General features: G+C 34.7%; 1 protein-coding gene and 1 pseudogene across 1 annotated transcript; one reads left to right on the top strand and one right to left on the bottom strand.

Annotated features, from left to right (window-relative positions):
* Positions 1-1,155: 1,155 nt before the first annotated feature.
* Positions 1,156-8,841, top strand: LOC142611246 (uncharacterized; annotated as a pseudogene).
* Positions 8,842-12,317: 3,476 nt separating this feature from the next.
* LOC142611379 (ACT domain-containing protein ACR10) lies at positions 12,318-15,860 on the bottom strand. Its single transcript, XM_075783492.1, has 6 exons — positions 15,375-15,860; positions 14,844-15,062; positions 14,321-14,426; positions 13,710-14,046; positions 13,034-13,318; positions 12,318-12,702 (listed from the first exon to the last, which is right to left on the bottom strand). Exons 1-6 carry the CDS (start codon positions 15,526-15,528, stop codon positions 12,565-12,567), a joined length of 1,239 nt encoding a protein of 412 aa, XP_075639607.1. The 5' UTR covers positions 15,529-15,860; the 3' UTR covers positions 12,318-12,564.
* Between the last annotated feature and the right edge of the window lie 1,355 nt (positions 15,861-17,215).

The following is a 17,215-nucleotide window of genomic DNA, read 5'->3' as shown; positions in this document are numbered from 1 at the left end:
GAAGCAATGTGGGATTTTTCTTTTATCTTTTTTTATGGCTAAAATTTCTTTTACTAACCATTCCTGTGAAAACAGAGCCAGAAAAATCACCATGAATCAAAGAGAACGGTGACTTAAGATCCCAAAAACAATCAATCAAACAGTTTCAACTATCTGAGAATCATAACCAAATGGCTTCAAATATGATCAAGCATAATATATAATAGCTTCAAAGGAATCATCTAATGGGGAGTTATGAAAATCACGTCTACAATAATCCCTTCTTATCCTTGGCAACATGAATGCCATCCATAATTTTTTTTTTTTTTTTTGAGCTCACAAAGCTTATGGTTTATGTAATATAGCCGGCTGAGTGTTAATTAAACCCTTGGACGGCCAAGATCAGTATTATATTAAGTTACATGTGAAAAAAAAATGGAGGCAGACAAGCAAGCTTAAATTGAAATTTCAGAGTATAAGCTACTTGATTCAAATTCCAAAGTTGCTTGGATATACGTCTGTCTCTCCGGAGTCCAGACTCAGAGGACTATGCTTTTGAAGTTAAAGTCAATCATTCCAAGCTAGCAATTAACTTGGATTATATTTTTAAACGGTCAACATGATGACATAGACAATTAGACATCAAATATTGAATAAAACATCGTAGTCTAATCTTATAAGTATGGGAATGAAATTTTGACAACTTAGAAAAGTACAAAAGTAAATGCCAATGATCACCATAGTATTTCAAAGATGCTTGGTCCAGGCTTTTTTTTATTGAGTACGAAATGTTTTACTATACTTTGGATAGAGACTGCTTTCTTTGCTAGCATATATATATACATACTGTGTTTACAGTCATACACGTGAACTTCAAAACCATCAACCCAAGTTAATTAAGAACGATGTTATGATAGTTACTAGCTAGCAACATTTGAATCTGCTGACCTCTTTCCTGTCTTTCTCAACTTTGATTTTTCCGGGTCATATTATTCACTAATTGGTCTTTGCCTATATATTTTGGACTCCATGTCCCACCCTCTCCCAATTAATGCCGACCTGTTGATCTCTTCCTAGCTTGTCTCTCTATCTCTTTGGCTTCAAGATTTGACATCTATTACTCTCACTGCTAACTTATTAAGGAACTTTAGCACACAGAGAGAGAATTATAACATTATGGAGGATGCAAGGAGGGTTGAAGAAGGGTTTGGCCATGCACCACTTGAGAAGAAAGATCGTAATAAGGCTTATTTCAGTGAAAAACTAGATGGAACTGATAGTGGGGATCGCATGGAGAATGAGAAAGACGATAAAAGGGCAGTGCTCAATCAGCCAACTGAACAAAAAGTGGAAGAACAACCGCTGGTTAAGCCAAAGAGCAAGAGGGTTGCAACCTTGGACGCATTCAGAGGCCTTACCATAGTGGATAGATTACACACATATATGTACTCACATACTATGGGACAATAAGTTCCTCAACTTTTTTAACAACGGTTAACATGATTTGTTATGATTCTTTCCTAATAAAAGTGGTAGTAATGCACCAATCCCAAGATCATGTTAACAGTTAGTAAAAAAGTAAAGAAACGATACTTATTGGACTACCAACTGGGTTGATGGTCTAGTGGTAAGGAAGTTGGGCTAACACAACTTCAATTGTAAGTTTGAGTCTCTGTTACGTTTTAGCAAACTCATTGATACTCTTTGTACTTTTTTATTGCATACACAACGAGATTTAGCTTGGAAATGGTTAGGGTACTACCATGGTAACATCCAAATAGAGACGTTACACCGATTGCCTCCTAACCCCTTTTTATTTACCAAAAAAAAAAAACTTATTGAACTAGATAATATTGAAACTTGCACCAAGATATTGTAACTTGCAAGTTTGTTGTAGCATTGATAAAAAGTTATAATTACTCAACCACATCTTTACCTTTGTTATAAATTGAAATATAATAACCATTCAAAACAGCTCAGGAGGTGATTTTTATTTTTTAGGCACCATGGAAAAGTAAAGGTTTTGTTGTACTTTCTCTAACCAATATTTGGGATATGTGTGTAGTTGATGATATTAGTAGGTGATGCTGCGGGTGGGGGAGCCTATGCCCGTATTGATCACTCACCATGGAATGGTTGCACTTTGGCGGACTTTGTGATGCCTTTTTTCTCTTCATCGTAGGGGTCGCTATCGCCCTCGCTCTCAAGGTACTACTTTCCCATGTCTCTGTTCTTTTTTATTTGTTATATTTATCTTGTTGGTTCTTGGTCTGATCCATTTTGCTTCAACTTGATAGTATTATTAATATCAAAAAATTTGTGCTGCATATAGGAGTTTCAAAAGAAAAAGTTGCCCCAGAAGGCTTAAAATGATCAAATTTTTAGTGCAGGATGTTAATTTAAATAACCTTTGTTAATTCAAAATGTTTAATATTTTAGTGAATGCCTCTCTGCCATAAAGAAGATCGTTTACTTTGGAGGATACTCTCACGCACCTGATGAACTGGTTTATGGAGTTGACATAAAGCACAAAATCCGATGGTGTGGCATCCTCCAGGTCTTTCCTTGAGTCCTTGCTCCAAAAACAATAGCATACAATATACAAACCTAATGTTTATGAATAAAGAGTGATACAATGCATGTATGGTGCTTTGAATCCTAATCACATGGAATATAAAATAACATTGAAAATGTCTTGTGCTGCTAATTACTATTTTCCTGTGTTTGCTGGCAGAGAATCGCTCTGGTATACTTTGTTGTAGCTTTAATAGAGATTCTGACAACCAAGCTCAGACCAACTGTCCTGGACTCTGGACACATCTCCATTTTTACTGCATATCGATGGCAATGGTAAGAGACAAGGTTTATTGCTATAATTTTCTTCTACCAGACCTTGCTAATAGTTTTAATTATTGGTACATCCATGATCTAGGATTGGAGGATTCGTTGCCTTCCTCATCCATGATCTGTCTCCCTCACTAGAGCTGAGTATCAACAGCTGGTTGGTTTGCTGAATTCACAATGTCATTTTAGTTTGACCACTACTCACCAGGTTGCTAGTATCAAAACTCAGCCTCCTCTTGGTTCTCAGCTTCCATTTGGTTTTCAAGTGTCAATACTTCACATATAGGCTCCACTGATTGGAATCTTGACAGTGGAGCTACTGATCACATGGTTCACTCTCTTCATTTTTTTTAAGTCCATTACATCTTCAGTTCAAATTTCTGTTAGATTACCCAATGGTGATATGATCAAGGTGACTCATATAGGCACTGTTCAAGTTTCTGCCTCTTTAATCTTAGAGAATGTTCTTTGCATTCCTAGTTTTTCCTTCAATCTTATTTCTATTAGCAAACTAACCCAGAATCCTTCTTGTTGCTGTATCTTTCTCTCCAATTATTGTTTTCTCCAGGACTTACAGCATTGGAAGATGATTGGGTTAGGTAAAAAGCAAGGAGGTCTTTACACACTGCAGTGCACTCCACAGGTCATTCTACCAAATTCTGTTTCTGAGGCTTTGTCAATGTTGTCATCCTGTTTTCATGGCAAAATTGTTAATTCTTGTAGTCTTGATTCTTTTGATAGTGCTTTTAGGCTATGGCACTATAGATTAGGTCATCCATCTGCACAATGATTGACTTTGTTGAATAATATTGTACCTGAAATCAATTCTTGCAATAAAACAAAGCCTTTTGATTGTCACATTTGTCCTTTAGCTAAACAGCATAGATTGCCTTTTACTCATTCTTCTAACGCTTCTTTATCTTGCTTTGATTTGGTTCATGCTGACATTTGGGGACCATATTCCACTCCTTCCTGAATGGATCAAAGTATTTTCTTACCTTGGTTGATGATCACGAGCAGGTGTACTTGGGTATATTTGTTGAAGCATAAGTCCGATGCTTCGCCTTGATTCAATCCTTCTTTCACATGATTTTAACACAATTTAATGTTCCTATCAAAGTGCTTAGATCGGATAATGGACCCGAATTTGCCCTTTCTTCTTTTTATGCTTCTAAGGGTATCATTCATCAATTGTCATGTGTTGAAACACTACAAAAAATCTTGTGGTTGAAAGAAAACATAGGCATCTTTTAAATGTTGCTAGAGCCTTAAGATTTCAAGCTAATTTGCCTTTGAAGTTTTGGGGAGATTGTGTTTTGTGACAAGAACATATCTCATTAATAGGCTTCCTAGTCCACTGTTACAAAATCTTACTCCTTATGAGAAACTCTTGGGTCATCCACCTACCTATAGTCATCTTAAATCCTTTGGCTGTTTGTGCTATGCTTCAACCTTAACTAGACATAGAACAAAATTTGATCCTAGGGCTAAGGCATGCATTTTCATTGGTTATCCTTTTGGTACCAAGGGTTATAAATTGTATGATTTGGCTTCTAAGACTGTTTTCTTGTCTAGGGATGTTATTTTTAAGGAGTTCATTTTTCCTTTCAAACATTGGACCTCTAAATCTGTCACAGCCCCTACTTCCCATTCTTCTCTTATTTTTCCACCTCAGAATTCTATTCCAGATCCTATTTCTTCTGTTTCTGCAAAATTTTCTTTTCCTTTTTCTTCTACTGAACCTACTGTTCCTCCAGATGAATTTCCTGACCTTGTGCCTTCTGATTCAGCTCCTTTTCCATCTGTTCTTACTCATTTTGATCCTCCTAATCTTCTTGACCCTGTTGCTTCTCCTATGCCTGAGTTCCCACTTGTTAGAAGATCTTCTCAGTCTCATAAACCTCCTTCATATCTTCATGACTACCACTGTAATCTTGCATCTGCTCATGTGTTGGCCACTGCTTCTTTACCTCAATCTCATGATTCTTCTGTTTCTGACAGTCTAGGTATTCTTTACCCTCTATCTTCTACTCTTTCATATAATAGATTGTCTACTTCACATAAGGCTTTTGCCATTGCTTTAACTGTTGCCAAAGAACCTACTTCTTATGCTCAAGCCTTGACTGATCCCTTGTGGCAAGCTGCCATGAAGGCTAAGATTGATGCTCTTCAAGCTAACAACACTTGGGTTATGACCAAACTTCCTCTTGGCAAGGTTCCCATTCACTGCAAGTGGGTCTACAAAATTAAACTCAAGTTAGATGGGTCTGTTGAGAGGTACAAAGCAAGATTGGTTGCAAAGGGGTTCACTCAAGCTGAGGGCATTGATTATTATGAGACTTTCTCTCCTATGGTGAAGTTTGTCACTGTTAGAACATTGTTGGCTCTTGCTGCTGTTTATGGTTGGCATCTCTCTCAATTGGATGTCAACAATGCCTTGCTTCATGGGGATTTAGATGAGGAAGTGTACATGGTTCCTCCACCTGGATTTGGCAGCAAAGGGGAGGTGTGTAAACTCACAAAGTCTCTTTATGGTCTCAAACAAGCTAGTAGATAGTGGTTTGCTAAGTTGTCTGCTACTATCATTGCTGATGGTTTTATTCAATCTAAATCTGATTATTCTGTCTTCACCAAGGTCCACAAAGGTTCAATCATCATTTTGTTGGTGTATGTTGATGACATTCTCATAGCTAGCAATAATGTGGATGCTGTGAATATCTTTAAGCTTTTTCTAGACAACAAGTTCAAGCTAAAAGATCTTGGCACTTTGAAGTATTTCTTAGGCCTTGAAGTTGCTAGAACTGAGAAGGGTATTAGTTTATGTCAAAGGAAATTTACCTTGGAGCTATTGTCTGATACATGTTTGCTAGCTAGCAAGCCTGCTAATGTGCCAATGGAGCAATCTGCCAAATTCAGTAGTTCAATGGGTGAGGATGTTCCTGATCCTTCTTTGTATAGAAGGTTGATAGGTAAATTACTCTATTTGACACTCACTAGACCAGACATATGCTACTCAGTACACAAACTTAGTCAATTCATGAGCTCTCCCAAGGTGCCTCACTTGCAAGCAGCCTATAGAATTCTTAAGTACCTAAAGAAGACACTAGGTCAGGGTTTATTTCTTTCTGCTAGCTCAAAATTGAAACTTAGGGCCTACTGTGATGCTGACTGGGCTGCATGTCCAGATACTAGAAGGTCTATATCAAGTTTTTGTGTTTTTCTTGGTGAATCCTTGATTTCTTGGAAATGTAAAAAGCAACAAATTGTATCAAGATCTTCAGCAGAATCAGAGTATAGATCAATGGCTACAGTCACAAGTGAAGTTGTTTGGTTGATAGCTTTGCTCAAGACTTTTGGACTAGAGCACAATCATGCAACTTCTCTTTACTGTGATAGCAAGGCAGCTATCTATATTGCTGCCAATCCAGTTTTCCACAAGAGAACAAAGCATATATAAATAGACTGCCACTTCATCCGAGAAAAGATTCAAGATGGAGTGATAAAGACCTTCCATGTACGTACTAGATACCAGATTGCAGATTTTTTTACTAAGGCACTCGGGTATAAACAATTTCACTATCTGTTATCCAAGATGAACTTAGTCAACATATATAGTTCATCTTGAGGGGGAGTGTTAAATTCTTGTAAATTGTAGAAATTTGAGACTTGTAGATATTTGTTAAAGGGTAGAATATCTAGATACTTGTTTAGTTGTTCTATTTAGTTGTTTTGTATATAGTAGTACTAAGCTACAGTAGCATAGGCTTATAATGCAATATACGGTGTAGTTTACAGAGCATAGTCAGTTAGTTGTTTACTGCCACTTGTCATGTTTGTATTGGTTGTCTAGGTTGACTTGTTTGTTACTCTGTTTCTGGTATATAAAGAATCAGAGCCAGATATTTAAGATATATAGAAATCATTCTTTCAAGCTCCGTAATGTTCATTCTTTCTCTCTCTCTCTGCATGTCTGTCATTTCCTCCATTGATGAACCTTCGAGCTTGCATCTTGATTTCAACACAACATATGCACTATACATTCCAGATTGGAGTTTCGTGTTACAAAACCCTGATGGAACAGCAAAGAGATACACAGTAGGTGGCAGATACATAATTATTTGACTGCATTGAGTTATTCAACTGTTGTTGCTCTTAAAATTTTCTTTATAAAGAAACTGACAAATTTTGGCCTGGTTGGAGGTACAATGTGGGATGAGAGGACACTTAGGACCTGCATGTAATGCTGTTGGATATGTGGATCGACAAGTCTGGGGCATTGAACATCTCTATTCACAGCCTGTTTGGATACGCCTGAAGGTCAGTACTTACTACGAACTAAGTAGGAAGAATTTACTTAAAAACTGGCTTAATTGCATGCATTTGTTGTTCCTATCAATCTTTCTTGCAAAACTTGTAGGCTTGCACATTTAGTTCTCCATATCAGGGTCCATTACGTGAAGATGCTCCAACTTGGTGCCTAGCTCCCTTTGAACCTGAAGGCTTGATAAGGTTAGTTGATTTATCATCACAAAGTTAATACAGTAAGTTCAGTAATACAAAAATTTTCTCAATCTTTTTCAGAAGTGGAAGACGCGGCATGTTGTGATTGGTACTAAAATGTGATATAAGTGATGAACCTTTGTAAAAGTGATATTGCTCCAATTACAATTTGTCATGTCAACCGTGGTAAAAAAAAAATTAGTGAAAATTATTGTATCTCTAACATTACTAAAACGAAAAACTATTATTTCAGCTAGACATTCTTGGAAAATCACTACATTGATTGGTTTCTATTTTCCTCTAGTTCAATTTCAGCTATCCTCTCTGGGACCATTGGCATCCATTATGGGCACGTTTTGATTCATTTTAAGGTTATTAAACTTTAAACTTACACAAAACTGTACTCTTAAGTTAAATTTGAAGTTCATGAAGGTAGACTTTTATGCAGAGTCACTCTGAAAGGCTTAAGCAATGGGTCTCAATGGGACTCAGCTTGCTAATCATAGCCATCATTCTTCATTTTACAAATGGTGAGCCTTCTTCACCAGTCACCTTTTGCCTTATTATTAAGATATGCATGTGACTCAAAAGATTGAATCTTAGTACAAAGCAAGATAAGTTTAGGAATCATTTTCCAATTTCCATTGGCTATGCAGCGATTCCTATCAACAAGCAACTCTACAGCATAAGCTACGTTTGTTTCACAGCAGGAGCTGCTGGTATTGTCTTCTCTGGGTTCTATATACTGGTAAAAATAAGAGCTTAATCTTTCCTAGCAAAACTTAGGTATAATTCTTTAAGTGTTGCACCTTATGGTTTCCAATGAAATTCGCCCACATAGTTGTATTGCTTAATGCAGGAAAAATAATGTTACATTTTTTAAGGACAATTAAATTTAATTATGTGGTTTATTGGCAATGAAGCAGCATGATTGAATTTAATTAAAGAATATAAGGCACTGTAACTAAGAAATTGTTACCATTTGTCTTTTTAACTTTCCTTGTTGTCTTTATTTTTTCATGAATGAACAGATTGATGTGTGGGGACTTCGCACACCATTTTTGTTCCTAGCTAGAATGGATAGGAATGAATGCAATGCTGGTGTTTGGGATGGCAGCTCAAGGCATCTTTGCAGCGTTTGTAAATGGATGGTATTATGAAAGTCAAGATAAAACACTAGTAAGTAATATTCAATCCATGGTTAAGTCATATTGAATCTGGTTCTTGTGACAATCCTAATTTCTTAAATTGTATTTTAATTTCATTGGTCATTCAAATTTGTTAATAGGTGTACTGGATCCAGAAGCATGTTTTTAATGATGTTTGGCACTCTGAGAAGGTAGGGACACTCTTATACGTGATGTTTGCAGAAATCACATTTTGGGGTGTAGTTGCGGGCATCTTGCACAAATTGGGAATATACTGGAAGCTGTAACCAGCGAAAGTTGCATCAAGATTAATGGAGGACCGACAATTTGATATACATGCAACATTCACATGTAGTTTGTACGGTTGTACCTTTGTTTGTTTTTTTTTTTTTTTTTTAAACTTTAATGAGTTTGTACCTTAGTTATTCATGGGTTCTATTACTTTTTTTGTTTGCCATATTGAATGTGAAAATGCTAGCAGATTTGTCTAACTTTCAGGATTGCTTTAAATATCCCTGGCTAACTATGTTCAGCAATGTTCCATTTGGTCGCCAAAAATATGCTTATAAATTTGAAACTTTAGATTTTGTCACCAATAATCATCTACATCTATATAATAATATCTAAAAATTGAAGTGTAGCATTTATTTTTGCTAAACTTTTGAGTCACACCAATGTAGCATTTTGGTCCACTTCGGTCCATTAGATCAATTTTTGTCTATTTGGTCCATTTCAGTATATGTGGTCCACTCGGTATTCTTTCTATTTGATCTAGTTCGGTCCATTTCGGTCTGTTTGGGTCCATTAGTTCTATTTCGGTCTACTTCTAACATTTTCAAAAATAAATTTCAACCAGCATTACATTACATTGTTTACAAAATATCTCACCTTATATAAGAATTGAATGTAAAATGAATTATGTTTCTTTTTTAAAAAAAAACTTACAAAATTTAAAATATTTTTAAATAACAAATATAGATAGCTTAATTTTAAAAATCTAATATATTGTATGAACTGTACTTTGTTAGAAAATAATTACATCATTTTAAAAAAGGTTTGAGACTAATACTTATAAGTCTCACCTACTATTTTCAATTTTTTTAACCAAAAAAAACAAATCATTAATTTGTCCACGTCACATGGGTCTCTATTTTAACCAAAAAAACAAATCATCAATCATCTGTTTGTCCTGTTATTTTGAACTTGCAACTAATTTGGTTCCTGCCGTTAACTCATTAACAGAAAATGTTTATGTTCTACTCTACAAAATATAACAATATATAAACTAATACATAAGGGTGGCTCTTTTTTATGGTTAATAGTCAATTATGAGAATAAGCTACACAAAAAATTATTACCAATTGACAATAAATCCAAAGTTTAAAGGCTCTAATACCCTGGGCAAATTAAGGGGATTATTTCTGGTAACATCAGTTGACCTAGTCTCTGCTCTGGTGATCATGGATTATATGGAAATTGTAATTTGAGTAGCAAAAGGATATGGAGTATCCGAATATGCATGAGGCAGTATAATCCTTACAATCAGTACGATAAGTTGATGATACATAACTCCTTTGGTTAGGATAGGCAATGGGAAATGACAATTAAATGTAAAGAGACTAAATACAAGTATTGCTACTGGCACGACCTTCTTGACAAGATTTTTCACAAGTTACTAATGAATTCACTGATCTTGTTTATCATTAACAATCTGTCACTCTAATATATTTTAACAAAAAATAAATATTGTGAAGTGTAAAATAATATAAAATTAAACCAGTATCACTTGAATCTAACTCATATACATGAGCGGTACATTAAACCAATGCAGCTATGACGTGGCATGAAATTTCCACGAAGGGGGTATCTATAATGTTCGAAATAAGATGCCAAAGAATAACCAAGATCGTGAGCACATACATTCCCCTCAACCAGTAGTCTAGTATGACAGTCGCTTGGTGTGGAGACTGGAGACGTGGACTTGAGGACAGTGGCTAGAGAGATGAGGACAGTCCAAAACAAAAAAATTGATTCATACGTGTAGGAAAGAATATCTTTACAAGGTACAGAGAATCATGGGACTTGGTCCAAGATACCATTGTATTTGAATAAATCCTACCCACAAAAGTCTTTTGAAGTTGGTGCGAAAATGTGGGAAATATTGATTCCAAATTCCAAGAGCTGTCAATGTTGACATTTCAATAGAAAAAGAGGAGTAATTTCATGTGCAGGTGCTGAATACTAGCTTTTATGGGCAGGGTCCGAGGACCAATAGATGTGGATGTAAAGTGAAAAGTAGGAGTGTAACAGTTAAACTCCTAAAAAAGTCCAAGTAGACAACCATTCTACAAACACATATTCAACATCAGAATGAATGCCAAGACAGCTATTCAAAATGTCCACCAGAAGTTTCAGCAAAAATGATTTACGCCGTTTCGTGAGAAATTTTTATGTTGGTTAAATGTTGGGATAATACGTGTGCATGCAAAAATGTTATAAAAATACGTGTATTATTACTTAAATAATGAAAATTAATGTTTAAATAAAGACGCCCTTAAATAAATATATACAAAAGATGTACTGATATCTAAAATCATGCCGGGCAACTCTTTTTTACTTGCTCTATACCTCAATAGGGCCGCTTTACCTTAAGGCCAGGGGGTTCAAATTTGAACCCCCTGACAAGGCCATAATTTTATATATATATAGTTTTTAATAAAAAATTTTAGCCCTTAAAATAAAATTTCGAACCCCTAACCTTAAATTTTGTTTAAACTCAGCTGATATATGTTTGAATATGATCATCTTAATGTGATATTCACAATATTTTCATAATAATTTAACAATAAAAGTTAAGTGGCAAGTTGTATCTAGTTTTCATCAGGATCCACAACTAACATCATTTTTTTCCTACTTTTAACAACTTGCCACTTAAGTTTTGTTGTGAAAGTGTTGTGTCAATAGCACTACTCTTAAAATATTTAATTTATAAGAAATAAATAAAAAAAATGTTTCAAATTTTTGCTCATTCATTAAATAAAAAAATTAAAAAAAAAAAAAAACCTTCTTGATAGCAGAATAAAGTTGTTGCACTTTTCTTTTTTGCAACTAACAAATCTATATCTATATTTGTAATTTTTTCCTCATTCTCTTTATCTTTCTTTTTCCCTTCTATGTTTTCTTAGTTTTTCTCTCTTTGATCAAGTAGTTTGATAAATGCTTTATAGATTTCTAAATCCAAAAAGTTTTGTAGTGCTTGCTTTCTTAGTTTTTCTCTCTTTGATCAAGTAGTTTGATAAATACTTTATAGGTTTCTAAATCCGAAAAATTTTGCAGTGCTTGCTCTAATTTCAAGAGACTGATCACGTGTTTGGTTAAGAAGTCATATACTTCAAAAGTTAAAACTTATATGAGTTACTTTTTTTCTTCTTCTTAGTTTCACATTTATTGTTAGTCTGACTCCAAGAGACTGACCACATGTATTATTAATTATTTAATTATATTTATTTATGTATTCAATGATTATTTTCTTACCGATATTTATATTAAATTATATTTTAAATACTATTTTAAATTATTGTATAATGTATATAATATGTAAGTTGCACGTATAAAAAAAAATTATTTATCTTATATTTTTACTTGCCTCCATGATAAATTTCGAGCTACACCACTGACCCCCTTAAAAAAAATCTGGAGCCGTCACTGTCAATATAGACATAGTATTTAGCCTCCCTCCTTCCTTTGGCCACACCTAACGTTGCTCAATCATCTACAGCCCCCAACAGTGTATGGCAGAGTATTGTTGGACAGCCAGATGGATCCAAATTAATCCACAAATGAGCATTATCCGCAAATGCTTCAACATTCATTAGAACATGAATGGAATAGCACCATATCTACTACCACTTTACAATAACATTAAAGTATACAATGCTATGAGAACTTTGTTCTCCTATCTTCTCAGTACTTTACATTCTCATTTTTGTACACAAGAGACAGTATGACAAAAGCTGTAGAAGATACAATAGTAGGGACAATTGAACTGTACAGGAAGCCCGTGGCAATTTTAGAAGGAATAATGCAACTGTTATCACTCCCAACCCATCAACATCTTCCAAACCCCTCTCTCAATCTCGTTCCTAGGAACAAACAAGCCATCCCCTTCATCAAGCAAGACTCTGTAAACTTCCCATTCCCGATCCCCAATAATGTGCCTCCCAATTTCAGCCTGTAAAAACAATTTCATATTAAATTAGCCATTTGTTAAACACTAAATAAATAAATAAATAAATCTAACCACATTTAACAAAACTATATTTGTAAACAAGTATCAGATAATGAATCATAAATTCCTTTAGATCACACATCAACCACGTTACACGAGATGCAACCCAAAATTTTATTAATTGCAACCAGCAAATAAATTCCCCAAAAGTGAGTTAAAGACCATTTCAGAGTTGAAACATCCTTAATGCCCTTGGGGCGTGAGGAAGACCTAGACATTTGTAAGCAGAGCCTATGTTGATTTGAATTATTATAGTGAGGAGGAGAGGAATTACCGAAAAGATGCAAGTATTAAGCATCTTGAGAGCAAGGGTTATGTCATAGAAAACAAGAGGTCGACCCTTGCCAGATAACTCCACTGGGTTTGCAACTAGCAACTCTGTATCGGGACCTCGACTGACAACAGCTACTCTGAGAGGACGATATAGCTCCATCAGGAGACGAGATGACAATGCATTTTGCTTGCTAGGGTCAACCATCTTCTTCCCATCTGCTTGCACAATGAACAAGTCGATCTCACACTTTCCTTTTTGTTTTGTAAAGAAGCGCCCATAAGAAATCTGCTTACGTGATAAGAGATAAGTATTAATATTACAGAACTGGCAATGGTAGTAGAGTCCAAGAATGCTTTTATAAATATTTAGTTTTACAGATTTGATCAATTCAAAATTCCATCAACACTTGTTATGGAAGCATGCCAGCCAACCATTTCCAGCTATGAATTATAAAAAAAGAGGTATTCATCAACCAACATCTCAGCACAGAGAAGAATTCCATCCAACTACCAGACCAGAGCTAAGGAAATATTATAAAGGTTGTCCTTAGAGGCCTAACCATCCAAGTTGGTGGGTGCTTCAAATAACTGATTCACAATTCAAATCTACCAAAGAAGAATAGTAAAAATTTATAAGCTATTATGGACTTCACATATTATATTTTTAATTTATTTACCTGAATATTGTAATCCTTTAGAGTTCTCATTATGTCATAGAGAAGACCTTTGTGATCATGGCAAACGATTTGGACAAGCGTGTGAGCAGGACTCAACGAGTTATCCATTGTGATGGAAACACTTTCAGAGGTTTTAATTCCACTGGGGAGTTCGTCAGGCATTTCCAAGTTAAACATGTCTTCTGGGATTGCAGATGGAAGAAATGAAGACGTCTGTGAACAAGCAGTAATTTCAGGACCAACCATTTCAATATCACAACTAATAACAGCATCGCCCAGAACATCATTTAAGCGACCACATGTGTCCTCCTGCCTCTTCTTTGTGTGTAGAAGCTCCCTGGTAAAGACACGAGATTGCGAAGTAAATTTAAACTGAGTCCGCCAGCGTTTACCAAGTACCATTTTAAACTCCACTTAAATGAGATGCATATCAAACTCATACTTAGATATTATCACAATAATAGACGAGATTTAATTCATTTCAAAGTATCAAATAAATATCACTTAGTGACTTTTAACAGTAAAATTGCAATAAAAGTTACAACATGGTAGAAGGCTAATAATTACAAAATATGAATATCTCAGGAGAATATATCAAGAATATTTCTAACCTTGTGTCTGTGATGAAAAAGAGGTCCATCACTCTCCCATCCGGGGTGGTGGATACCTTCACTTTCTTTATAGTAAGCTCAAGCTCACAAAGAACCGCTGTCACATCTGTCCAAAAAGAAACATAAACATCAAAATCTATTACAAAATAACAATGACACTTTTTCTGATTCCAAAACAGTAAACAAAGAATTCAAAACTTGGAATCTCACAAAAAAATCTGGGCCAAATTGGACAATTGCAAGTTAGCTTTTCTTTTTTCATATCTCAACAATGCTCGATAGAAGAAGATAATAAAGTCCAACTAAATAGAAACCACAAGATGACCCCTTTTATGAAAACGATAGCATCCAAGTTTCAAAAAAACCTAAGTATTCACTGAATATCCTAGTAAATATAACAAGTCATTCACTGAGGAAAATTGTTAAAAGTATCAAATCAGTACCAGCTAGACATATTAACAAACATGCATATACCAAATCAAGTATTGAATTACTCACAAACTGCAGGCCACAAAAATTTTACCATGTAAAAGCCCTTTTCGATCATAACAAGAGAACTTTAGAAGGAACACATCTGGAGGCCTTGGTGGCTGCAATTCAGAGCGGTAAAAGGAAATCCCAGAAGCTGAAGAACAAGAAGGACAAACCCCCACAAGCCTCTTCTTCAACAAACTCCACCTCGTTGTTGATTTTCCCTGCACCCAGAACACTAAGTAGCACCACTTCCCATCCGTAGATACATCTTCACAGAAAAAATCAACAAATAAATGGATCAAATTTTCATCTACCCATTACTGATTTCACAAAATTAAAGCAAAAACTCAAACACCCACTTCCTGTTTCACAACCCAAGATAAAAATTAAAAAATATATCATTAAAGTTTAAAAAAAAAAAAAAAATCAAAACTTTAGAAAGTTTTCTCTTGAGCCATCTAGTACTATGGTCTATGGGGTTCAAACAATGGAATAAAAAAAGTTTACAGTTTTTAAAGTTTTCCTGTACTTTTTAAGCAACCAAACAGATCAAAAGGTAAAAAGACTATACGGGTAGTACCTCCTCTAACAATGCTCAAACCAAAGAAGAGAATGATGCGACACAGGTCACAGCCTAACCCGGTCTTGTCAGGGCAATTTACAGTAATCAAGCTTGCTTCCCCTTCTCTCTCTGCAGGCCTGATTATCACTAAATCGTCGTGCAATATACCCATATCTTCTTCTTCTTCTTCTTCTTGATGTTCAATCTCTAAATAGAACTGAACTATTTTCTTTCTTTCTTTCTTTCTTCTTCTTCTTCTGCTGCTTCTTTTTTGTGGGTAATAATAATATGCTACGCTCTCCTAGAGTAGTTGTACTACTCTACTGTGTTCAACAGAGACGTTGTACAGTTTAAGACATATAAAAAGCAGAGCACCAGAAATGTGTAGTTAGGCTTCTCTCTTCTCTTACTTTTTTCGCTTCTGCTTCACTTGTTGTTGTTGTTGTTGTTGTTGTTGTTTCCTTGTCTTTTTTATTTTTTGGTCCACTCGCTCGCTGGCTCTACACTTTCAAAAGTTTAATGATTCCTGTTTGTGAGGATAGTTAAGACTGTCTTAGATACATACGATATTTTGGTGTGAAATGAAATCATGGGAAATTGAAAGGATGGACCACTCGGGATATGCGGTCGCCATTGTGTGAGATTTTGTTTATTCTTTATTTTTTAGCGGTTGAGAATCAAATAGCTTACTACCGCAAATTTTTGACACAACTTGTAATCGGTGAAGTTGTAGATTTGTATGGAAATATTATTACTTTTTTTTTTACTGCTCATAACTCGTAAATGTGATAATTTATGGTAAAATTTGTAAAATTGTTGTCACTGAACTAATCGGTTGAGAATCCATGAGACAACTCATATTGCTATTATTGGAAACAAAAGTGGTGTGATCCATAAACTATAATTAATGCCGTAGATGAGTTGTCTTTTGATTTTTCATGTTCTGAACGAACTTAAACCAATATTTGTAATTTATACTTTATAGTGACATTTAAAAAAAAATTCTTGGTACATTACTAATAATTTTGAATTTTTTATAGATAATTTTAACATATGGTGTTTACTCCTGATGATATCATATTCAACCATAAGAGACTTTATCAGTTGAGCTAACTAAAACTCACAATAATTCTGAGATTTTGTTTAAAGAAGGTTTTTTATTTTTGTCAGAGTGGGTTTTTTTTTTTTAATGAAATGTTAAACACAGTTTTAGAGCTTATTATAACATGAGTATAAAATTTGATAGTTGAGGACCTTGAGATAGGGCGGCACCAGGGGCAAAGGGAGGAGGCCATGGCCCCTTGACTTTCCAAAAATTGCAGCTCTTTCCTTTATTTTTGGTAAAAAATAAAAATTTATGTATAAATTTAAATAATGGCCCCCTTAGCTTTGACTAATACCTTATTTTCGTTTCCAAAAATACCTTTTATACCATACATACCTTTTTTTTGAGAATGAGTTTATCATTTACTTCGCGACACTAGCTGCCACATGTAATTTTGATGTTGGCGTATGAGTGTATTCTCTTATCTCATCTTCCTTCCCCTGTATGTGTGTGTGTGTGTTTTTCTCCACACAAAAAAAAAAATCATTAATTCAAAGTATATTTAACGTTTTTCATAAAAATAGAAAAGTTTATAAATTATTAATGCAGTTTATTTTTCCTCTAATTTCGCTTATACCTTAATAGCTCACTAAATCAAATAATATATAGAAGACATCCTAGAAATATATAAGTAAATATTTTAAATAAAAACCTTCTTTATTCATTTTTAATGTTTTTATAAAATTAGAGATACAGACATTATTTTTTTTCTTTTTAAAAGAAACTATAAATGTGGATTTCATGGTTAGGAGTT

The sequence above is a fragment of the Castanea sativa genome, chromosome 9 (assembly GCF_040712315.1).
Source record: "Castanea sativa cultivar Marrone di Chiusa Pesio chromosome 9, ASM4071231v1".
In the NCBI taxonomy this organism is placed as follows: domain Eukaryota; kingdom Viridiplantae; phylum Streptophyta; class Magnoliopsida; order Fagales; family Fagaceae; genus Castanea; species Castanea sativa.
Note: the sequence above shows the minus strand (reverse complement) of the source record. Positions and strands in the feature narration are given on the sequence as shown.